General features: G+C 32.2%; 1 protein-coding gene across 1 annotated transcript; it reads left to right on the forward strand.

Annotated features, from left to right (window-relative positions):
* Window positions 1-1,223: 1,223 nt before the first annotated feature.
* LOC114331341 (uncharacterized) lies at window positions 1,224-20,297 on the forward strand. The gene is made up of 2 exons (XM_028280882.2): window positions 1,224-1,431; window positions 18,637-20,297. The coding sequence occupies exons 1-2, from the start codon at window positions 1,299-1,301 to the stop codon at window positions 19,266-19,268; spliced, it is 765 nt and encodes a 254-aa protein (XP_028136683.1). The 5' UTR covers window positions 1,224-1,298; the 3' UTR covers window positions 19,269-20,297.
* The last annotated feature ends 6,508 nt before the right edge of the window (window positions 20,298-26,805 follow it).

The raw sequence follows: 26,805 nt of genomic DNA on the forward strand, positions 1-26,805 counted from the left end.
AAGAGTTTTTTTGTGAACATTTTTTTTTCAAATTCAACACACGATTTTGAAATCGATTTTTCTAGAAAACGGTGCATCCTACCGACTTAAAGCAAGAGTACCTTTTAGTATTATAATACATCACAATTTAATAATCCAGTGTCAGAAATACTTAAGAGTTAAAGACAAAAATGTTATGTGATAAAATAATCGTTGCCCTTCCCAAAACGGACGCCTATGACCGGTACTAGAAATTCGCAATTAATGGAATAAACGTATCTTTGGAAGACAAATGGGCGCATGAGTTTTCTTTTTTCTAAATAGAAGCGTTCTGGAGCTATTTTAAAAAACCTCTTTACAAAACGCCATCTTTAAAGAGCTCTAGCTCCCTTAGGAAACATTTTCTTACTAGGTGAATTGTGTTAAATTATCTTCAAATTATCTGGGGAATTTAAAATCCACTAAATTATTGTACTTTAAAATGAAATAAACAACTTCTTTTTGAGAAAATTAAGAAAGATAAAAAAAATTTCTGTACAACTTCCTTAAATTAATTTAATAACAAACTTTAACAACAATAAATGTTAAAAAAAATTGAGCTGTTATACAGTATGTCTACGTAACTGGGAACCTATTGAAAATTTCTTTATTATCAATTTTACGAAAAAAGTTATTTTTCATAAAATTTGCGACATACTGTATAACAGCTTAAAGAAATGTTTTTGAATTTTAAAATTGTAATTTCAGATTCGTATTCAGCATAATCAAAAACAAAATAGAAACATTTTTGGTCAAAGTAAAATGATAAAGTCAGCGATATTTTTAAAATTATTTTTCTACGACCGTGTTAAAAATGCAATTTTTAGCACTCCATACGAGCGTTAAAAATGCTACTTTAAGGCACTAGTGCTTTAAAATTTTTATGGCACTGCAGTTCGAATTGACCGTATAGGCACTTTTGACGTAAGTTTCCGAATTAATTTTTCCGAAACTATGTAAGTTTTCGGTCTTTATTGACTCCCCTACTTTTATTTATATGTTTTCAATAAATACAATTTCTATAAAAAAAAATTTATATCTTATTTTTACGTCGAATAGCTCGGACTATCAAGGAGCCGCCCCTGGTCTATGCTATCAACGTGGAGATGAACGCTGGTTTTCGGAGTCAGGCAGCCGGCACCGATCGTTGCCGATCGTCCTCGACCTGTGCGCTGGTAGTTGAACTCATACGTTTTAACGTTTACCGAAATGAACCTTCCATTTTCAGTCGCCTGACGCCGATGAACGTTAATTTTTGTTCGTTTACAGTTTAATTCGTGATGGATATCGATGAATTGATAACAAACGTCCAAGTTAATCCTCCTATATGGGATAAAAGAGTAAAGGGGCATTCCAATAGAATTATTGTTGACGCCTGTTGGAAAAAGATATCATCTGAAATGAAAATTAATGGTAAGTGCAATGTTGGTTATATTTTTTATTAACATACCAACCAGGGCCGGTTCTAGGGTTTTGAGCGTCCCAGGCATAACAAAATTTGGCGCTCTTTCATTCAAGAATATACAGATTTACCTATTAGGGGAGTGCAATTAGAACGAAAACATGCATTGTTTCGGAAAAATTCAAACAAGCTTATATTTTTCTAAAACTTTTTCTGTTAGTTTATATAGGTACATGTTAAAGTAAAAATTTCTACTCGCAGATTTGGCCGGTAATCGTTTATTAATTGTTTAAACAATAACAATTGTTTTGTATAAATAATTTAAAAAATATCGATAAATTCATTATTTTACTTTGATCAAATATGTTTCTATTTTGTTTTTGATTATGCTGAATCCGAATATGGCATTGCAATTTGAAAATTCATATACAGAAGCTCTTATACAGTGTGCCTGCGTAGCTAGGAACCACATGGAAAACTTTTTTATTATCAACTTTACGAAAAAGAGTTATTCTTAATAAAATGCTCTCGATAGTCAAAAATCTAAAACTCAACCATCAGATATCAAATTTTATCAATTTTATACGAGTTATGTCAAAAATATTAATTTCGTTAAAGAGTAAAGTACCTACCTTTATATTCCAGAATATCAAAAAATGATATTATGAAAAGTTGTTTGAAATTAGAAACTATGTCTAAATATACAATTACATCATTCTAATCGAAAAAAAAATTTCAATTTTTTCTCAAATTACGGATACTCATCATCATTTTATTACAATTATGATAACTATTTTATTATCACTTTTACAATAAAAATTTATTCTTCATAACATGCTCTCCCTGGTATAAAATCTAAGATACAGTCATCAGATATCAAACTTTTTTAATTTTATACGAGGTATGTAAAAAATATGAATTTTTCTTAAGATTTAAGTGCCTTTATCATTCACGATATTTTAATTAGAAGGATGTATTGTCGAAGCGAAGATCGGTGGAATATGCGCGTTTTATCAATGAAATTCGATATTTTTAAGATATTCCAGAAGCCGCTAGAGATAAAATGTTTTAATGACCTATTAATCATTCATAAATACTCAACGAATATTAGTACAGTTAAAATAATTAAGACGATAACCGGACAACATTGATTTAATGAGTAAAATTTAGTTTTTTTTACTTTAATGAGAAAAAAGCAAGCCCATTCGCAGAACCCAATTAAAAATTATTTTGCACATCATATTTGAAACATTATTTGGTTGAAAAATCTCATTTTTGTTGGCAAAAAAAATATATTAATTTGTTTGGACTAAATTACAGTTGTGCTTATCTTAAAAAGGATATGTTACTATCAACATTCGCACAGTGTTGCCAAACTAAATTTTGTTATTTTGGGTGTAAATTTTTTCCACGGATCTCCGAGGGTACAATACCTAATTGAACACTAAAACATTTTTTTTAATTCCAAACAACTTTTCTTAATAACAATTTTCGATATTGTGAAAAATGTAAAGGTACTTTACTCTTGAGTGAATTTCATATTTTTTGACATACCTCGTATAACATTAATTAAATTTGATATTTGATAATTTTATCTTAGATTATATACGATGCAGAGTATTTTATAAAGAATAACTTTTTTTCGTAAAACTGATAATAAAAAAGTTATCAATAGGTTCCAAGTTACGCAGACATACTGTATAAGAGCTAAAAAAAAAATTTGTTGAACATTTATTATTGTTGAAGCTTATTATTAAATGTATTTTAGGTAAGTTTTACAGAAAAAAGTTTTGATCACTTTGTTTAAACATTTTTTTAGCTGGTAATTTTCGGTTTTTGTATTACATTTTTGTTATCTTTCGTAATTTTCCTTAAAGTAAATAGTTTATTTCATTTCTAAAGTAAAATAATTTAGTGTATTTTAAAGATTACATCCTAAGCTTTAAAAAAGCACTTATAAAACTGTAATAGATCTGTTCAAACTTGAGTAATAATGTGGTGGTAATTCTATAAAACTAAGAAGATTTCAAAAATTACAATTTTTGAGACGTCATATCATTTGAATTAAATTTTTGAGATGTTTGTTGAATGAAACATCATTTAGTAAGATGCTTGAAAGGTAAGTTGTGCAAAATTGAGAGATTTATAAGAAAAATTGTATTAGTTACACATTTTTAAATCATTTTTAAACAAAATTCATGTAAGGCTCACTTTTCGCCCACACCGTACTTATGCCTGTACATTTTATTTCTTTCTATTATAACCATAATATAGCCTAATTATTCTTCTTTCATGTTCAATTTGTAGAATTTCATTTGATCCATTAGTTCAAGAATTACATTAAAATAACTCAACCGTGCACTTCGCCGTACGTTAGTTTACAGTGCGCTAATGTTTGTGAGAAGGGTGACTTTAGCGTTATAAATACAAAATTATAGAAGATACAGATTTAATTTTAGAAAATTCTTTATATAAGGTTTTTTTTTTGTAAAATTTTCTGAATTTTTCAATGGTCGTGTCAGTTTTTTTCTAAAGTTTATATTTTCGGAGTTATTTAAAAAAACATTAAATTTCGTAGTTCATTTGTTTAATAAAAAATGAAGCACCCACTTCTCGAGTAGAACTTTTTGATATGTTGTTTATTACAAAAAGTTCTATCTTGTTTGATTTTTTCCGAAGTGAAAATCTATATGCACCCCCCCCCCCACTACTCCAATTTAAAAAAAAATAGTAAAAAAGGCAAAATATGAAAGTTTCACCGAGGAAGGAGCCAGAACTTTGAATACGCCCGAATAAATGAAATGTATGACAAATAAACTAAATACGACATATATTTCATAAACATAATTTAAAAATAGTATATTGTACAACAAAGTGAGAAAAAAGACATATTTCTCACGAGCGCAGAAGTTTGTTGGCACGAACCGAGGCACGAGGCGAGTGTCGCAAATCAAGCGAGGGAGAATTATGTCATTTTCTCATGTGTTGTATTGTCGAAGCGAAGATCGGTGGAATATGCGCGTTTTATCAATGAAATTCGATATTTTTAAGATATTCCAGAAGCCGCTAGAGATAAAATGTTTTAATGACCTATTAATCATTCATAAATACTCAACGAATATTAGTACAGTTAAAATAATTAAGACGATAACCGGACAACATTGATTTAATGAGTAAAATTTAGTTTTTTTTTTACTTTAATGAGAAAAAAGCAAGCCCATTCGCAGAACCCAATTAAAAATTATTTTGCACATCATATTTGAAACATTATTTGGTTGAAAAATCTCATTTTTGTTGGCAAAAAAAATATATTAATTTGTTTGGACTAAATTACAGTTGTGCTTATCTTAAAAAGGATATGTTACTATCAACATTCGCACAGTGTTGCCAAACTGAATTTTGTTATTTTGGGTGTAAATTTTTTCCACGGATCTCCGAGGGTACAATACACTGTACTTTTTCTATGGATACGGTTTTGTCAATAGTTCAAACTTCAAAATTAAACAATTTAGGTGCTTTTAGATATACCTATTATATGCATAAATTGAAATAAAATACATATACATGTATTTAATATTCATCAAATTTATATACTTACGTTATTTATTTAAAATTCTAATTAAGGTGATACAGTAGCGATCAACAGGTAGCAAAAACGCGTTCCAAGATTGCGGCTGTAATTTTGAATATTTTTTCGAGATATTTGGGACACGTATTAGTAATATAATAAAGAATGGCGGTACAAAGCCCAATTTGAAAAATATATTAATATGTGGAAATTACTCTGAAATTAAATACAATATTAAAAAAACGAGCCTGTACCGCCATTAAGAAGAACAAAAAATATATTTTCTTCAAATAAACTTTTTTATCCGATGCCTAGATTTTGTGTCATTTTGGAACTACTAAAAATTTTTATTTCATTAGTAGTTCCAAAATGACACAAAATCTAGGCATCGGATAAAAAAGTTTATTTGAAGAAAGTGTATTTTTTTGTTCTTCTTAATGGCGGTACAGGCTCGTTTTTTTAATAGTGTATTTAATTACAGAGTAATTTCCACATATTAATATATTTTTCAAATTGGGCTCTATACCGCCATTCTTTATTATATTACGAATACGTGTGCCAAATATCTCGAAAAAATATTCAAAATTACAGCCGCAATCTTGGTACGCGTTTTCGCTACCTGTTGATCGCTGCTGTTTCCTCTTAACAGTTATTTTCGAACAGTTTTGAAAGGTAATTCCTGGTAAGTTTTGCTTGAGCACATTTTATTTGACAACATTAATTGTGTTTGTATTGTGCATGTTACCATGGAAACGGCGATCATATATGGAAAACCTTAGGAGAACCCGTGAGAAAAAATATTTCTCACTGCAATGGCCGACTTTTCTCACTACATGAGAAATTGTTCTATGTGAATGTATGTAAGTAGTGAGAGAAGTTGCACATTGTTTTTGTATGTTTTCCGTCATATTTATATTTTTTCGTTTTCTATTCACAAAATTGCCAAAATATTTAATTTTTAATTTGTACATTGTGGTAGAGGAGTCCAAAGAGGAGGAGAAAATCACCCTGTAAGTGTACCCCTTCCATATATTGGCTCTTAATACAGGGGAGTTCGTAAGGGGGTCCGAAAAAAAAATATATCCTTAGAAAAATTTGAAATCGTCATATTAAGATAAGGTAAGCTAAGTACATTCAGAACAGTGTATATTTCAAGAATCTGACAATTTGAGCGGGGCGTAAGAAAATGGGCGAGTTATAAAGTCATAAATTTGGCGTCAGATCGAAAAACTGAAAAATAGACATATTTTACACAATCTATCGAATGACATCAAACACGACCCCCCCACGGAGGTGGAGTGGGCGTTAACTTTAAAAATTTAAATAGGGACCCGGTTATAATTCGCGAAGTGAACATCAGATCAAAAAACTAACAAATACGTGGTCAATATTTTTTTAAAATCTATCGAGTAACATCAAACACGACAACCCAAGGAGGTGGGGTGAGGGGTTACTTTAAAATCTTAAATAGTATCCCCATTTTTATTCTTCTTCAAGTGCCATCTTCGTTCCGAAGGTTGGCGATCATCAGGGCTATACGTATTTTCGAAACTGCTGGCCGAAACAATTCGTTGTTGCTACAGCTATACCATTCCCGTAGATTATTTAGCCAGGAGTTTCGTCTTCTTCCTATAGACTTTTTTCCTGCTATCTTCCCCTGCATAATTATTCGAAGCAGTTCATATCTTTCGCCTCTTGTAATGTGTCCCAAGTATTGCAGTTTTCGTTTTTTGATCGTAAATATGACTTCCTTTTCTTTATTCATTCTTCTCAAGACCTCGACTTTTGTGACTCTCTCCGTCCATGATATTCTCAGGATTCTGCGATACATCCATAGTTCAAATGCCTCTAATTTTTTGGTATCAATCTTTTTCAGCGTCCATGACTCCATACCGTAGAACAGCACAGAAAGTACGTAACATCTCACCAGGCGAAGTTTCATTTCAAGGCTCAAATCTCTTCCACAGAACACTCTCTTCATTTTAGTGAATATGGATCTGGCTTTTTCTATTCTTATTTTGATTTCTGCTGAGCTATCGTTGTCTTCATTTATTAAAGTGCCTAAATATTTGTATTTGCTAACTCGATCGATAATTTCATTGTGTAAATATAAATTTTGGACATTTTGTGTTGATTTCGATATTACTATAAATTTAGTTTTCTTTATGTCCAAAGATAGTCCATATTCTTCGCTGCAGTCTGCTATCTTATTCACCAATGTCTGTAGCTCTTCAAGTTTTTCTGAGATCAGAACCGTGTCGTCGGCAAATCTCAGATTGTTTAATCTAACACCATTTATTTTAATACCTATGGAATGCTTAGAGAGTGTTCTATTCATTACGTCTTCAGAATAGAGAATAAACAGGGTGGGTGACAGTATACACCCCTGTCTCACACCTCGCTTTATTTCAATTTCTTCAGTGGTATTTTTTACTCTTGCCACATTTTAAATGCCACTTCAATGGCATTTTTTATTGCAGATTTGGATTCCTTACGTAAAAATAAGTAACTTTTATTCGAGACATTTTTTCGAATTATGGATAGATGGCGCTATAATCGGAAAAAACGATTGTTGGAAATGGAAAATCCCCACTAAAATGAAAAACTTAACTTTTTTTGGTTGATATAGCTGCGCATCCCCAATTACTAAATTGAGGGAGTGGCATCCACATAGCATAAAAGCAAGCACGAGGATATTCTATACAAATACGTCCCTGAACATCTTTATTTTTCCCTTCATGTTAGAGCCCTTGTCATATTCTTGACCTCTACAATAATCTAAGTTCAATCGAAAATCATTCATTACTTCATTCACAACTTAAGTTAATTGATTGTGTTGATTATGTTATAATGAGAGGCCTGTTGAGTCTTCAATTTCTTGGTAGCTAATAAAATGCTTCTTGATTTTTAAGTCGCTGGCAATAATATCTGCAAAACGTAACGTAAATGAAAGTTGTTCCTTATGACTAATAGCAGGAGTACAATCTAAAATAATACTAAAATGTTTAGCTGTACAGGTACGTCGAATGTAAAAAAATAATTTATTTTTATATCAGCGCCTCTCAAAAATTTGGCGCCCCGGGCAGTCACCCGGCTTGCCCGCCTCTTTATCCAGAGCTGATATCAACCATACTGTATTTGTTAAAAATACTATAATTGTTTTTATAATTTTGGTCTGCGGTAAAAAAATTATTTATTTTTATATGCTATTTCTAACAAATCGCTGATTTAAATACAAAAAAAATTCTAATTTCCGCTGCATATGTCATGATATAGGCGAGCGGCACGCACCCCCAAAATGACCAGGTACTGACCACGGTGGGCTGAATGGCTAATTTTAGTCATACTTTATGTGCTGAAAATGATGGTGCTGAAAATGAAAATGAAGTCTATTTTGAATTTTAATTGGGGGAACATTGTCAAAAACGCAATTTTACCCTAAAAATAAAAAAAATGTAATTACCCTTTTTTGGGTTTAACTCGCTATACAACTCTGTTCCATTTTAATATTTTTTTCTGAAATGTTTATAGCATATATTTCTCACATATTTGAAGACTATAAGATCTGTTGTAAGCTTTCTGTCATATTCTTATAAAAATTATGAATTTTTTAAAATAAAATGTGCTGATTTGTGAATTGCAATTGCAAAGTTAAATACATACCTTGTGAATGCGAACAATTTTATTTAGGTGAAACATCAAGACCATTAAACGTTAGAATAAGTGAACATCAGTCTTATATTAACAATAGAGAATTTGATAGATCTCAAATATGTCAACACGCATGGGATAATGAACATAGAGTCCAGTGGAGGGATTCAAGTATAGTCCTGAAAGAATCAGATAGTAAGAAGAGAAAAATCAAAGAAGCGGCTCTAATTATGCTAAATGAAACCAATAGGGAACTTGCATAAAATTTTAAATTCGAAAAAAATGGTATAAATCACAACACAACATAATTTAAAACATGTATCAAAGATTAAAAAGTTTTGTTTGGTCCCTAAAGATGATTAAAAATTCAAATTAAAACAGGTGGCCCAAAACGTGTCATGACGTCATTCGTTTAAATTATGTTTACATTCTTCCAAAAAAGTAAACAGAATTTAAAATTAGACATTATAAACGTCAGTAAAAAATACAGTTATGTAACCTCACAAGTGTTTTTGATCGTTTGAACTATTTTAAATTGACTAAAGGTTCTCTAAACCAAGGCCAGAAAACAAAAAAAAATATATAGATTTTAAATTTGTACTTGTTATTATGAGGTTTTAAGGCGTGAAATTTTGGAAATCTTATTTTTAAAGGAAACTGAATATTATTATGCAATAAAAAATGTGCAAGTTCCCTATTAGGTTTGGCATTCGTTTTGACACTGACACTATTAAATGACATTTAAAATAGTTCAAACGATCAAAAACACTTGTGAGTTTACATAACTGTATTTTCGACTGACGTTTATAATGTCTAATTTTAATTTCTGTTTACTTTTTTGGAAGAATGTAAACATAATTTAAACGAATGACGTCACGACGCGTTTTGGGCCACCTGTTTTAATTTGAATTTTTAATCATCTTTAGGGGCCAAACGAAAGCCAAACAAAACTTTTAATCTTTGATACATGTTTTAAATTATGTTCTGTTGTGATTTATAACATTTTTTTTCGAATTTAAAATTTTATGCAAGTTCCCTATTGTGTCGCAAATTCCTCGGTAGAATGCAGTAGGATGTGGTTACCCATACTGAAAGAGGAAGTCAATAGAAAGAAAATCCACGGTTAGTAAGTCAATAACATATCGAGTTAGTACAAATTTTATATTTTATTGTTACTTATTGTATAACGATCAGATGGACACGAGGTCATGAAGGCTGAACCAGAAGGATCAGGACGATATTATCCTTGGATGGAATAAGGAATGACCGAAGATGGAAAGGTCCAATCGTTTACATTGACGAAACAAAGGCCACGTTGCTCAGTCGGAAGAGATGTGGGCATGGTTCTTTGTGTTGGGCTTCTGTTACAATGAAAGGTGTTAAATGAATAAACAATGGTATGCGAATAGAGCTAATGAAACGAAGATAGACAAAAGGTAAATAGATAACATTAACTGCTGGTTTGACACTTGGACTCTAAGGAAACGGAAATACTTAATACTCAAACGAAAATATAGGGCGCCAGGTATTTTGACCAAAAAATACTCAAAGGAACAATAATTAACGAAACATAACACAACAATAACAAATTAGCAAGAATGCTACGACAAAACAACATTGTTCTTAGTCTTGAGCTGTAAATAATAAATAAAAAACGACATCGTACACTTTAACAAAACATTTATTAAAATACTCAATGAAATCTCTTAATGCTCACATAATATATGCAAATAAAACGTAAAAACGTCAACCACAAAAACAAAAATTACTCAATAATTATTTAAAAATGGTTAACAAATTGCATATACGTTGGTGTATTCACCAACACCGCAAAACTAACAAAATACGAGATGTACCTATAATGTAAGTGAACGAATATAACTCTTATTAACTCAAAAAAAATAAACTGAAGTTACTCAAAAAAATAAAAAATCCATACTCTAAATAAAAACTAGAAATTTTACCGTTCACTTACAACAAAAAAAGAAAGAGCTCTTTGTTTATATTTATACCTATCTAACAATACTTAATAACACTCTAATAATACTCAGAAAAATATCTACATAATGTAAATGTTTATAGTTTAAATGATCACCCATTTAAAAATAAAAAGATAATCATCAACTTCATACTAAAAGTATGACCTACTTTTCAGAATGTCACTATCACAAACTGGGCGAAAACTTTAGGTCATTGAACTTATTTCACGAAAGAACACAAAATTGTCCTTGCCCTGGACATAACAAAGGCGTCTCTACTAATTTCTTCAATAAGTAAAAGATGAGTGACTTACTTAAAACATCTGTTAGAGGGTAGGATGGCCCTTTGTAAGCCGGCAGGCTCTCAAGGTGTGGAAGATGGCCATGAAGAAATTCAACTTTACGACACAGTCGAAAGAATAATAGTATTTAACAGTGTTCATAAAATAGCAGCTGGACAACATAATGCATAGGTGGAAGGTGAAAGGTGAAAGGTGGACCCTTTAAAAAAATAGAAAACGAAATTGTACAATTATTGTACATACCAATAAACAATCATTAATACTCTTACCTGCCTAATCGGCGGGGCCCACAATAAACGAACAAACTTGATCTCACATAATGACTATATTAACTCAACTCACAAATGATGCAGAATTTTGAGAATTTGTGGTTTTTATGAACCTTTGGCGTCCTTTGTTTGTGGTGGGGTTTTAACCAATGAAAATTATGGGAAACTGTGAGAGATATTCAAGAACAGATTTCCTTACCACTCGTAAAAGGGCTTAGCAAATCTAATACTTAAGATGACTTATGGGATGCAAGGCCCATATCATTCACCAGAAAGCTATTAAAGTCTAACGGTCGACTCTATCGATAGCACATATGTGTTTCTAAGAAAAACAACGCCGATAGGGACTCTAAGATCTAATCAGTTAAGATAAAAGCGTGAAATGAGAGGGACTAGACCAAAATCTACACTGGGAAAACGTAACGTTACACAGCTTCCCCCCACGATTTAAACTGTGGTGCAATACCACTGTTTACAATCGGAGTCTGCAGTAAGCACCATATTCTGACCATCAAGCAGTAGCCTGACATAGTCGGTAGTCACCTAGACATACTAAAATAGGTTGTGGTCCTCGAATTGCTTGAACACAAGTGACCAAATCAAAAAAAGCTAATAAGCAACTAAACTCAAACACCAAACTAAAAGGGTTATCTCTAAGATAAACTAAACGCAAATAAAACACAAAAACTAGGAACTATATATACAAGGACTACTCTAATTCTAAACGACTAAGGCAGCAAACACCTACAGTGTTGCTTTAATCCTTAGCATAAAACTAAACATTCAACTCGAAAGTCGACTCAAAGTATGGTTCGTTGACTCGCAAGTACAACGACCAATGGCAAATATCTACACAAATGGCTCTAGCCAAACTAAAAAGGTGGAACATACCAATGTTGAAGTTTTGGACGCGAAAATCAAAGTTGCTCCAGCTCAACAAAGGCGATTGGCCAACAAGGTGACGTAGGCAAACTTCGTTATGGTTGTCCCCTCAACCGGTAACTAGGTAAGCGTCAAGCTATGCTAAGATTTTGACTGCAGGATCAAAGCAAAAAAGTCTCGAAATTTTATGACAGGGAAAGAAAACAAGTTGGCCAAAAGTTCCGTAAAAATCTTGTGGGGTTAGCCACGGCGGAAAATTTCCAATCGAGAAACTAACAGAAAAAACGAGGAATGTAATCAGGACAAGATATGTCTGAATACATTATAAGATATTATTATAAATAACTTTAATAATATCTACTCAACTAAAATAAAATCAACTCCATTGGAACTGACTCAAAACCAAACGCAAAATTAGCACAAGCAAACTCAACACAAAAATATTTGTCATAGTGCGTCCACTAACAACAAACAAACTCGAGTTCTAACAAACTCGACTATACGCATAGGTGCCTTGGAGTCTCTCATCCAGGACTTTATGAGCTACACTCAAAAATTGCCACGAAATCTTTCATTCGGGACTTTAATAATAACAGACGCACTAGTTATTGCTAGTGGTTTGCTTATTTGATTTCACTTTGCCGGTCTAGGACAAAGCATTTCGCAATCAAACGTTCTTAAAATAAGTATAATGTTCACAGAACACTAACTCAAAAAAATATTTACTGCTATCCCGATAACATGAACCGGAAGAGCCTAAACAAATTCAAACAGCAAACAGAATACAAAAGCAAATAAACACGAGTAACATATAAAATTACCAAAGCACAATTACTATCTCACGTAACGAATAAATTCGAACTCAAACAAAAGGAATAGAGAAGTTAGTAAAACATGCCAAGGAGTTCTCAACAAAGAAATATAGAAAGAAATGAACAAAGGAAAGTTCAGATAATTGTCGAAATCTACCTTTAATTAGGACCGGAAGTAATTACGCATACTAGACGCCTTATTATTATAATATATATGATAATATATTATTATAAAGGTACTTAAATCGTTAGGTTAAATCACAGGTAGCTCACAGGTAGGGAAGTGTCACAATTTAATAGGGACTTAGGTCCTAAATAGATACGACATTTTATCGAAATACTATTTTATGAAAGCCGCAAGAATAAAATTGATTCTGTAAATACATCTGGGCCTAGTACGTGCCTGTATTTAACAAAAAAATTTCACCCTTTATTAGCCGACACAAAATTGCCAAGACATTATCCTAATTCACCCAAACTATCGACAGAACTAACAATAATTACTCGAATTCTTTTACTCGAAACAAAAAATATTTGCATTATCTGCTAACTAAACATCGAAAATTTATATTCACGAGTCAAACTACTTGTGAAATATAAACAAGCAATAAGATGCTACTTTTTACATCTCATTAATACCTAAAATAGGGTCATAGCCCTTTAAAAATATCTACTATCAAAATAAGTGTATCTACAAGCTTTTGCGGTTGCAACATATGCTAAATAAAAGCTAATAAAAACATTACGCCTCTTTATCTGAAATTAGGGTCAAAAGACACACTTAAATACCTCTAGCCCTGACAGATGTTATTGGGGGTGGGACAAGAATTTTGAAATGTCAACCACCTTATCGTAGGCTAGTCGAAAAATATTAAGATTACGTAACGGTAAACGAAGACTCTACACTGAAAAAAGGAATATTTTCTGGACTGGAAGTAGTTTTGTACCGAATAGATTTTAGAATGCTGATATTGGAATGGTAAAACATAATTTCTCAAACATATTTCACAACAGCATGCGCCGAGGTCTTTCACTCGCGACTAATAGCTAATTGTAAAAACACAATTCCTCGAATGGACAGCTTAACTTCTTTCATTTAAGACTTAAATCACAAACCTAAAACAATATCATGACGGGAAGCTGCAGGACTCTTTCATTCTCCAGACTAACACCACGCCATGACTAAAAACTCTCTAAAACCACTCAAAACATTCTGGTACTGAAAAACATACGATATCAACCAAATAGGATATCATCAAAAATACATAACCACATAAAAATCCAAAAATATACTGCACAGAAATCATTACAACAATACTATTCTACAAGGTCAGAAAAGATTGGTCATAAAACCGGACAGAACAATATCGTTGAACGACGAAGAAGCATGTACCTTAAAATTTTAGAAGACGACGCAATCATAATAGTGATAATTGCTACTTCTGAAAACAGTTACAAAGCATTTCATAACTCAAAAACGGTACCTAAATGCAATAAAATAAACGCAACACAGTACAAAAAAATATACCGCAACACAATACATATACAAAAAATATAAAAAGTAAAATGCACAATAAAACGATATAAAGCAAACTACAATAAATCACAAAAGTTGCAAAGTACGGCACAAAATAAACGTAAAAATCAAAAAGTTAAACAATTACAACTTCTTTGTGATTTGCTACAAAAAATACACAGCTCAAGATCTAGATACCTTTACCTTAATTAGATACATAGCAAAAGACGTATCCCTTTGACATAAGGAAAAGTAATAAAAATGCTCAAATTTACTCAAGTAAAATATATCTAAAGAAAAAAGATCGATACTATACTATATACTTCAAAAAATGATACTCTAGAATTCGAAAAGGCAGAAATGAAAGTGTAAGGTACTACACTGACATTTAAATACAATAAGCGGAAACAAACAAACTAAAATGTGTCAAACTATTATTATCTATTAGCAAATAATAACACGAAAATATATTGTCAATAAAAATAGCTGCAAATTAGCCAAACTTGAACAAAAAAAGAAAATCAGGTCTAATAGGAACATGATAAAAAAGAAAATCATGCTTCACGCATAGACAAGAAAATATATATAGCCCGTGAAAAGGCAATTGACAAAGCTCTACGAAATTATGTATAAGGCAACCATAGGTAACAGAAGAAGTCCCACGTAATTTGTATAAGGCTCCACGAGAGGGCGCCAATTTGTATAACGATCAGATGGACACGAGGTCATGAAGGCTGAACCAGAAGGATCAGGACGATATTATCCTTGGATGGAATAAGGAATGACCGAAGATGGAAAGGTCCAATCGTTTACATTGACGAAACAAAGGCCACGTTGCTCAGTCGGAAGAGATGTGGGCATGGTTCTTTGTGTTGGGCTTCTGTTACAATGAAAGGTGTTAAATGAATAAACAATGGTATGCGAATAGAGCTAATGAAACGAAGATAGACAAAAGGTAAATAGATAACATTAACTGCTGGTTTGACACTTGGACTCTAAGGAAACGGAAATACTTAATACTCAAACGAAAATATAGGGCGCCAGGTATTTTGACCAAAAAATACTCAAAGGAACAATAATTAACGAAACATAACACAACAATAACAAATTAGCAAGAATGCTACGACAAAACAACATTGTTCTTAGTCTTGAGCTGTAAATAATAAATAAAAAACGACATCGTACACTTTAACAAAACATTTATTAAAATACTCAATGAAATCTCTTAATGCTCACATAATATATGCAAATAAAACGTAAAAACGTCAACCACAAAAACAAAAATTACTCAATAATTATTTAAAAATGGTTAACAAATTGCATATACGTTGGTGTATTCACCAACACCGCAAAACTAACAAAATACGAGATGTACCTATAATGTAAGTGAACGAATATAACTCTTATTAACTCAAAAAAAATAAACTGAAGTTACTCAAAAAAATAAAAAATCCATACTCTAAATAAAAACTAGAAATTTTACCGTTCACTTACAACAAAAAAAGAAAGAGCTCTTTGTTTATATTTATACCTATCTAACAATACTTAATAACACTCTAATAATACTCAGAAAAATATCTACATAATGTAAATGTTTATAGTTTAAATGATCACCCATTTAAAAATAAAAAGATAATCATCAACTTCATACTAAAAGTATGACCTACTTTTCAGAATGTCACTATCACAAACTGGGCGAAAACTTTAGGTCATTGAACTTATTTCACGAAAGAACACAAAATTGTCCTTGCCCTGGACATAACAAAGGCGTCTCTACTAATTTCTTCAATAAGTAAAAGATGAGTGACTTACTTAAAACATCTGTTAGAGGGTAGGATGGCCCTTTGTAAGCCGGCAGGCTCTCAAGGTGTGGAAGATGGCCATGAAGAAATTCAACTTTACGACACAGTCGAAAGAATAATAGTATTTAACAGTGTTCATAAAATAGCAGCTGGACAACATAATGCATAGGTGGAAGGTGAAAGGTGAAAGGTGGACCCTTTAAAAAAATAGAAAACGAAATTGTACAATTATTGTACATACCAATAAACAATCATTAATACTCTTACCTGCCTAATCGGCGGGGCCCACAATAAACGAACAAACTTGATCTCACATAATGACTATATTAACTCAACTCACAAATGATGCAGAATTTTGAGAATTTGTGGTTTTTATGAACCTTTGGCGTCCTTTGTTTGTGGTGGGGTTTTAACCAATGAAAATTATGGGAAACTGTGAGAGATATTCAAGAACAGATTTCCTTACCACTCGTAAAAGGGCTTAGCAAATCTAATACTTAAGATGACTTATGGGATGCAAGGCCCATATCATTCACCAGAAAGCTATTAAAGTCTAACGGTCGACTCTATCGATAGCACATATGTGTTTCTAAGAAAAACAACGCCGATAGGGACTCTAAGATCTAATCAGTTAAGATAAAAGCGTGAAATGAGAGGGACTAGACCAAAATCTACACTGGGAAAACGTAACGTTACAATTGTAGATCTATTATTAATATTATTAATAATTTAAACATATTAAAGTCAGAATTTGGTATTAGTTTTTTGAAAGTAAATTAAATTAAGACCAAATACTTACGATGTCGGGATAGTATCACGAGGTTTTTTCCTGGTTTTCCCTCGTGATTTACTATGGAATCTCTAACGCGAGAATTTTACTGTCATCGTTGCATTTGTTTGTCTTTTTAAAGACAGATCACATGCTCTCGCATGAGTCGCAGAACGCAACTCATAAATATTGGCGATATCATTTTAAAGTCTTCTACTTTAAAATGTGTAATATACGTCTGAATTGCCAATATAAATGAGTCAGATTAAATAAATTATTAGAAGAATTTTTTTTACTTAGCAACAACATTTTTGTTTATTTTAATAGTATTTTGTATTTTGACAACGAAACCCGATTTGGGCTTCGAAACGTTAATAAAATTATTTTTTCAATTTAATTGTGGCTTATTTCCCACTAAATAGTTAATCATAAAAATGCCACAAGGAAATAGCTTCAGAACAACATTGCAAAGTTAAGCCGTAAAATTTAAGTTAAGTTAATAAAATTTGAAATTTAGCTTTTTAATCGCAGTCTTGTTAAAGTAGAAAGTCCAAAAAAGTTTTCTGGGGAGCTTTAGATCAAAATATTTTATAGAAAAATAATGGTGCATTTTTTAATTTTAACAAAAACGTGATTTCATTTTTTTTTATTTTTAGGGTAAAATTGCGATTTTGACAATGTTACCCCAGCTAAAATAAAAATAAACTTGATTTTCATTTTCAGTACCATCGAAAACATAAAATAAGACCAAAATTACCCATTCACCACCCATGGTCAGTATCTCGAAAAATAAGCGTTATTTTGGGGATTTATAACGTCGTTATTAAAAGTTATACCATTTTATATCTATAAAACGTTTTGTTCTAAAACTTTCCAGAAGACTTCTTTGTACTCTAAAGCGTACTCTATGACTTCTTTTGTGACTAAATAGCTAAATTTCAAATTTCGTCACTCAACTTTTACGCTCAAACTTGCACTTCAGTATTCTGCACTTTCGACTTTCAAAAATTCATAAGTTTTATTAGAATATAAGACTGAAAGCTTAAAACAGGTCCCATTGTCTTTAGAAAGGTGAGAATTATATAGGTACTAAGCAAAAATTTCAGAAAAAAATATTTAAATGAAACAGAGTTGTATCGAGTTAAATTAAAAAAAAAACGTGATTTCATTTTTTTTATTTGTAGGCTAAAATGTTCCCTCATTTTCGTTTTTATCACCATCAAAAACATAAAGAATGACAAAAATTAGCCATTCACCACATAGTGTTCAGTATATCGAGAAATAGTTTTTTTTTGTGGTACTATATCATTTTTTTGTTTTTTCGTTGATGTTTTTATTCCAGATTACACTATGAAGTTGTCTTATACAAGATCTTGTTTGCCCCAATCTATTTTCTATTCTTCTGTTGTTGCGTTTTGACATGATAAAGCCCAATTTCTTCGCTCATTTTATTTCTACATGTTCCTCTATTTCCAAATTTTTGACGTCTTCTTTTGACACGACAGATGTTTATGCGGTGCAAGTGACCTTGGAGGTTTCAGTTAAATCTGTTATACTGTACCTATTCCGTTTTGTTCATATTTATTTCCAGGCCCACCATTATTTATTCCTCTGGTAGCTTTCTTAGCTCTACAATAGGTACCTAATCGTAATTATTTGGTTTCAGAAGCTGCACTAAGGAAGAAGTGGAAGTACCTAAGGGACCAATTCAGCGTTGAGTTGAGCAAAATAACGCTAATAAGGTCGAGTGACTTGACTAAAACGGCTGAACCAAAATGGCCTTATTTTAAAAAAATGACATTTTTAAAAGACATAGTCGCTCCTAGAGCTTGCTCAAGCAAATTGAGACCAAAAACGATTACTACTCTAGATGAGGATGATATCGAAGCCCAATTCGACCAGCCTGCCATCTTATCAGCCAGTGATATCATATCAGTGATGGGAACCAACGCATTATATGATGAAAAAAGATTACAACTTGAGCAACAAAAAATTAACAATATGCAAAGCACTTTTCAGCAGGAACCATACAATGACGACTTAATGTTTTTTAAGAGCCTACTGCCTTTTGTATCAAAAATACCCATAGAACATAAACTTAGATTCCGGAACCACATTCAACAAGTTGTCCAGGACTACGCTTTCATGGGAATGGGAAGTAATTTTGAACCGTCATCTACAGAACTATTGACAATTGTGCCTTCTCGTGCATCCCCAGCTCTGTCAACCCCTCTGTCATCCCCAGCAACGTCTTCAAACGCTAGCAGGGAATCGCCAGAACAAAAACCATTGCTCTAAAATAAAGAATCATTTTCTGAAAGCTATGCTTTCTCACAGAATCAAAATACAGAGAGGTTCTAAATTATAGAATAAATTCATTTTTTCGAAAATAGGCGACTTTAAAGAAAAATCCCGAGATAAGTCGATTTTTAAATTATGATTTTTTGACGTATATGCCATAATACTGACGTCATCCATTTGGGCGTGATGACGTAATCGATGATTTTTTAAATGGGAATAGGGGTAGTGTGGTATAATATGCTTTTTTTCATGAGGATCTTTCAGTGCGTCACAGTTTTTCGATTTCTTTCTAACGCATTAAATTGTATGTGACAGAAAAAACGCACGTCGGTGATTACATTTCGTCGGTGACATTTAATTATATAATATATATCTACGAATATAATCTGTACAATTTATAAGACTATACAAGTCAAAGAAAATACCATTTTATAAATGCAATAAACAATTGATTTGTTTTTATGTCAAATTGCAAATAAAATGTGACAACTTGTAACGGTCACGTTACAAAAATTAGCTCTTTAATTATTATTATAATTATTTTCCCTCGGTCTCTCATTTAAATTCTCTAATTTCTCGTAAAAGACTTCTGATGTGACGTCACACTTCGGTGATGGAACGTACTATGTACGCCACCTATCGAGCAATAGTATTTCGTGTTCTGAGGCCGTCCTTGTGACAGTCGGAAAGAAACTCAGCTGAGCTTTCACTTTTAGTTGGGAATTGTTCAGAGTGGCATGGGACTAAATTTCGATCAAGTACCGGTTAATACCTAGTTTAAAAAAAGAAAAAATGTGAATTCCATTCCAACCCATTGAGGATTATTTGGGAGAAATAATTATTCTTCCAATGGGGTTTTCTATACAACATCATCGAGTCTCATGGTAACTACAATTTTCATATTAATTTTTTTATAACAATCTGTTGTCACCCTTTCATGGTGAAATATATACTTTTTCCGATTAAATCTTATGTGTAAATTTATTCACTAAAATTAGTAGTTATCTTTAATTATTCCAAAATCTTTCAGAGAAAATCCTAACCCTAATTTTTAGCTATGTATCTCTGTATCTGTATCTTTTAGCTTTGAATTATTCCATTAAGCAATATCCTCTAATTATGTTAAAGAAATCATATTTATTCTGTATTTAAATCCCAAATCCACGTGGCTGTAATTAGAAATTCTCACATAAAGTTTGTCAAGGTTAAGTATTCAGTAATTTCTTGTGCCTAACACTAATGAGTTTTTATTACTATCTATACAAAAAAACACTTTCTTGGTTTTTCTTCTATCTTTCCTTGGATCCTTTTTTTTCACACACTAAGCAACTGAAGTAAACGGAAATTTTGTCTTTTTAGCCACTCCCTTGAAAACTTAGACCTCCCAGTACCATCGGAGAGGTAGGACAATTTCCAACCATAAGTCACCATTGGGAGTATGTCGATTTGGGAGCAAGCTATGGGAGCGTTCCAGCTCAATTTTCGTCTTGGCACCTGGGCCTACAGGAGTCATGGGGTCGCACCATCCTGGTGCATCATTTTCTAGGATGCAACCGCAACCTCGTTTGGGAACATTTAGTGAGGTGTTTTAGTAACTATTGGTTTTTTTTTTATATTTCAGACATTTGATTTAATGCACCATGTTAATTAATTTTTTTTCCAGATTTAGGTTACCTCTGGTTTTTTTTTTGACATATTTTTGTATATTAGATTATTTGGTTCCCAAACTTTGTATCTACGGTAACTTCTTGTGCACAGGAATAAGCCTAGAGAAAATTAGGTTTTTAATACTTTATTATTGCTTTGATATTGGTTTATGTAATTCGGGTAAATTTATTTTGTAATATTACTAGCTTGTTTCCCAAATATGTTATTTATTCGCTTTATTTCATTTGTTCAGTTAATTCGTCGCTACTTTATTTTATTACATTTGCTCGGGTAATTTAGGTCATCGTTTCGGTATTTATCTTAGCTTCATTTTTACCACTTTTATTAATGCATTTGCTTAATTCTTCATGGTATTTTCTCTTCGCCAGGCTTGTGCCTATTTATTTATATTACTTTTAATATTCATCGGTTTTCAATTCAGTTGTACGTAGCAAGCGTACTATAACCATTTGGTAGAAGACTTATGTAATTTTGTACCCTATATGTAAGTAAGAGGTATTTAAGTTTGTAACAGATAACATTATTGTTGTTATCTTTAAAATATATATAGCTTCTTGTATAACTTATGTCATTTTAGAGTTACATGATATATGCTTGTCTAACTCAGAGATTGTCAAAAATCTAGTAGTTATTTTTAATAAATATGTATTTATTTTGTATATCAATTATTTTATTATTCCTTTATGTTCATTATTACAGGTTTAATATATTTAATATTTGAAAGCAGTGTAAGATACCTGGGAAAATGATCGAAGATCATTTTCATGGCGCCCATGATTAGTTAGTTTTATTTATTTTGTTCGTTTTTAGTCATTATCCATCTTCATTCAGTTTCAGTACATTATTCTTATTTTATTATTTCATCTTTTAGTCATCATTACTATCTATATAGAGCTACTGTTCTTCGACAGGCATGCAAACGAGCCGTATCCATCCTCGAGTGTCAAGTGGTTTTCTTGCATCTCTTGCTAGCCAACTCTATTCAGTTTGCCTCTGTCTCTTCCCACTTCTACTTCTATCCCTTCTAATCCCCCTTTCTTAAGTACTACTGCAAAGTAGTATTTTTTATTTTTCTTACTTCGGCTTCTCAACGTAGAAGTCACTGCCCCCTTTTCTTTTCATCCCAACTATTTAGTTACCTAGTCTAGTCTTTTTTTTTTTCCTTACTTCTGTTGGAGTACCTATATCTTTCTTTTTACTTTCACTCCAACAGAAGTCTTCTTATTTTTGTTACACTGGCGCCCAACGTGGGGCAGCCAGTGTAACAAAAATAAGAAGACTTCTGTTGGAGTGAAAGTAAAAAGAAAGATATAGGTACTCCAACAGAAGTAAGGAAAAAAAAAGACTAGACTAGGTAACTAAATAGTTGGGATGAAAAGAAAAGGGGGCAGTGACTTCTACGTTGAGAAGCCGAAGTAAGAAAAATAAAAAATACTACTTTGCAGTAGTACTTAAGAAAGGGGGATTAGAAGGGATAGAAGTAGAAGTGGGAAGAGACAGAGGCAAACTGAATAGAGTTGGCTAGCAAGAGATGCAAGAAAACCACTTGACACTCGAGGATGGATACGGCTCGTTTGCATGCCTGTCGAAGAACAGTAGCTCTATATAGATAGTAATGATGACTAAAAGATGAAATAATAAAATAAGAATAATGTACTGAAACTGAATGAAGATGGATAATGACTAAAAACGAACAAAATAAATAAAACTAACTAATCATGGGCGCCATGAAAATGATCTTCGATCATTTTCCCAGGTATCTTACACTGCTTTCAAATATTAAATATATTAAACCTGTAATAATGAACATAAAGGAATAATAAAATAATTGATATACAAAATAAATACATATTTATTAAAAATAACTACTAGATTTTTGACAATCTCTGAGTTAGACAAGCATATATCATGTAACTCTAAAATGACATAAGTTATACAAGAAGCTATATATATTTTAAAGATAACAACAATAATGTTATCTGTTACAAACTTAAATACCTCTTACTTACATATAGGGTACAAAATTACATAAGTCTTCTACCAAATGGTTATAGTACGCTTGCTACGTACAACTGAATTGAAAACCGATGAATATTAAAAGTAATATAAATAAATAGGCACAAGCCTGGCGAAGAGAAAATACCATGAAGAATTAAGCAAATGCATTAATAAAAGTGGTAAAAATGAAGCTAAGATAAATACCGAAACGATGACCTAAATTACCCGAGCAAATGTAATAAAATAAAGTAGCGACGAATTAACTGAACAAATGAAATAAAGCGAATAAATAACATATTTGGGAAACAAGCTAGTAATATTACAAAATAAATTTACCCGAATTACATAAACCAATATCAAAGCAATAATAAAGTATTAAAAACCTAATTTTCTCTAGGCTTATTCCTGTGCACAAGAAGTTACCGTAGATACAAAGTTTGGGAACCAAATAATCTAATATACAAAAATATGTCAAAAAAAAAACCAGAGGTAACCTAAATCTGGAAAAAAAATTAATTAACATGGTGCATTAAATCAAATGTCTGAAATATAAAAAAAAAAACCAATAGTTACTAAAACACCTCACTAAATGTTCCCAAACGAGGTTGCGGTTGCATCCTAGAAAATGATGCACCAGGATGGTGCGACCCCATGACTCCTGTAGGCCCAGGTGCCAAGACGAAAATTGAGCTGGAACGCTCCCGTAGCTTGCTCCCAAATCGACATACTCCCAATGGTGACTTATGGTTGGAAATTGTCCTACCTCTCCGATGGTACTGGGAGGTCTAAGTTTTCAAGGGAGTGGCTAAAAAGACAAAATTTCCGTTTACTTCAGTTGCTTAGTGTGTGAAAAAAAAGGATCCAAGGAAAGATAGAAGAAAAACCAAGAAAGTGTTTTTTTGTATAGATAGTAATAAAAACTCATTAGTGTTAGGCACAAGAAATTACTGAATACTTAACCTTGACAAACTTTATGTGAGAATTTCTAATTACAGCCACGTGGATTTGGGATTTAAATACAGAATAAATATGATTTCTTTAACATAATTAGAGGATATTGCTTAATGGAATAATTCAAAGCTAAAAGATACAGATACAGAGATACATAGCTAAAAATTAGGGTTAGGATTTTCTCTGAAAGATTTTGGAATAATTAAAGATAACTACTAATTTTAGTGAATAAATTTACACATAAGATTTAATCGGAAAAAGTATATATTTCACCATGAAAGGGTGACAACAGATTGTTATAAAAAAATTAATATGAAAATTGTAGTTACCATGAGACTCGATGATGTTGTATAGAAAACCCCATTGGAAGAATAATTATTTCTCCCAAATAATCCTCAATGGGTTGGAATGGAATTCACATTTTTTCTTTTTTTAAACTAGGTATTAACCGGTACTTGATCGAAATTTAGTCCCATGCCACTCTGAACAATTCCCAACTAAAAGTGAAAGCTCAGCTGAGTTTCTTTCCGACTGTCACAAGGACGGCCTCAGAACACGAAATACTATTGCTCGATAGGTGGCGTACATAGTACGTTCCATCACCGAAGTGTGACGTCACATCAGAAGTCTTTTACGAGAAATTAGAGAATTTAAATGAGAGACCGAGGGAAAATAATTAAAGAGCTAATTTCGTAACGTGACCGTTACAAACTGTCAGATTTAACTAAAATGTCATGTTAGAATAAATGTCATACATAAATGTGTATTATCACGGACTTACCTTTTTTTCTATCATTTGTGACGCACTGAAAAATGCTCATGAAAAGAAGCATAGCTCATTTGAAAGGTTATTCAATTGTCTATTAAGTAAAATAAACATTAACATCATCATTTGTAGAGGGTGGCCAAAAAAAGTATTTTTGAACTAAATTAATTGGCGCAAAAAGAAAAATGTACGTAAATAATTTAACTCAAAATACATATTTCTGCTCTCAGAAAATAAAAAAAAAAAATGTTTATTTGAAAAATAAACATTGCTTTTCGCTTAAATTAAATGTTTATACTGCCAACAGGCAGGTGCGGGGGTTGTTTGACATTTAATTGAAGCAAAAAGCAATATTTATGTATACACTCACCGGCACAAAATTCCGCCACCCAAAATTTTTGATTAAGTTTGACAATTTATAACTTTATTTTTTGTACTCCGATTTTCAATATTCTTTCACCAGTTTGTAGGTACATGTATGGATATCGTTTGGTATTATTCCGGTAAAAAAAAATTTGGCTTGCATGACATTATACAGGGTTGAATGGAAGCGTTGTATTTTATCGAAAAATGAAAGAGCTGATTTTGTTTCATAGTCCTGTCATACTCTCCCGGGGGCATCACTAAAATTTTGTTTTTTGAATTATCCGAATATCTCTTTTCTTGTAAGAGCTGAACCATTTTTTGTGAATAAAAACCCTGATTGACTCATAAAATAGAGGTTGGATTGATAAGATTAGAATGGCCCGCATGTAGCCCAGATCTCAATCCTATTGAGCATTTATGGGATGAATTAAAAACAGCTATTCGCCGTCATCCTAGGCCTTCAGAAAATTTGGTACAGTTATGGCTCTCGTAGAGGAATATCGGGTTATTCCCCAGGCAAGGATAGCACATCTTTATTCGATGCCAAACAGATTGCGAGCAGTCGTTGCTGCAAGAGGTGGACATACCCGCTATTGAATAGTTTTGTTGTTAATTTTGTTTTGTTTTGTTAATTTTAGTGCGCTTGATAATTTTAATGAACTAAACCTTCAAAGCAAGTTTTTATTTACAGCTCTTACAATAAAAGAGATATTCGGATAATTCAAAAAACAAAATCTTAGGGATACCTCCAGGATAACACAAAAGGAGCATGAAACGAAATCAGCCCTCCAATTTTTACAACGCTTCCGTTCACCCCCGTATAATAACATTCAAGCAAAAATTTTGTGTTACCGGAATAATAACAAACGACAAGAAAACATGTACCTACAAACTGATGCAAGAATCTTGAAAGTCGGGGTACAAATAATAAATTTATAGATTGTCAAACTTAATCAAAAATTTTGGGTGGCGGAATTTTGTGCCGGTGAGTGTATATTAAACATTTTTTTTATATTTTCTTACATCATTAAAATGTATTTTGAGTTAAACAAATTACACACATTCTTGTTGTTGAGTCAACTAATTTAATTAAAAAATTATTTTTTGGCCACCCTAACCCGTTGTCCTAGGTGAGCGACGGAAAACGACGCGACGCGCTGCGATGCGATGCGATACGATGCGACCAGTACTTCGCGCGACGTGTGGCTTATGTAGTGTCGCATCGCGTCGCCTTCTATCGCTCAACCTAGGACAAACGTGACGATGTCAATTCATTCCTATTCTTCAGTATGGGGAGTATACGTCAGTGTTACTAGAAAATTCATATTCTAAATACTTAGCTCTAAAAAAATTCCATAAACGGAGAAGAAAGACAACAAATATCATATAAATATTTAGAGCAAAATAAATTTGGAGAATTTCATCATTTATATTCGAAATTAAGAAATAATCCACGTTGGTTTAAAGAGTATACTTTCGATTATATTATTGCAGCTGTTAAACCCAGTTTCAACTGTCAATAAGTAATTTTCAAAAACGAATTTCTATTGAAGAGATGCTGTTACTGACTTTAAGATATGTCACACTGCGTGCGTCGTGTCTCGTCGCGAACAAAACAAGTTCGCACTTCGTCGCGTCTTGTCGTAGACTGATTAACCCGAAAACGTAGGCCACACACAAATACAACCATTACTTGATATTTTCGCGTCGCGTCGCGTCGTGTCGCGTTGTCGCGTTTGTCGTTCAGCTAGGACAACGGGTTAGTCCGGTCGGCAGGTTGTGGAA

Source organism: Diabrotica virgifera, chromosome 3 (genome assembly GCF_917563875.1).
Source record: "Diabrotica virgifera virgifera chromosome 3, PGI_DIABVI_V3a".
Classification (NCBI taxonomy): domain Eukaryota; kingdom Metazoa; phylum Arthropoda; class Insecta; order Coleoptera; family Chrysomelidae; genus Diabrotica; species Diabrotica virgifera.

Bases quoted from the DNA above. Each gene is read 5' to 3' on its own strand.
- LOC114331341 (XM_028280882.2), top strand. From the start codon at position 1,299: ATGGATATCGATGAATTGATAACAAACGTCCAAGTTAATCCTCCTATA. The intron at 1,432-18,636 runs GTAAGTGCAATG...ATTTGGTTTCAG, and splicing joins ATCTGAAATGAAAATTAATG to AAGCTGCACTAAGGAAGAAG.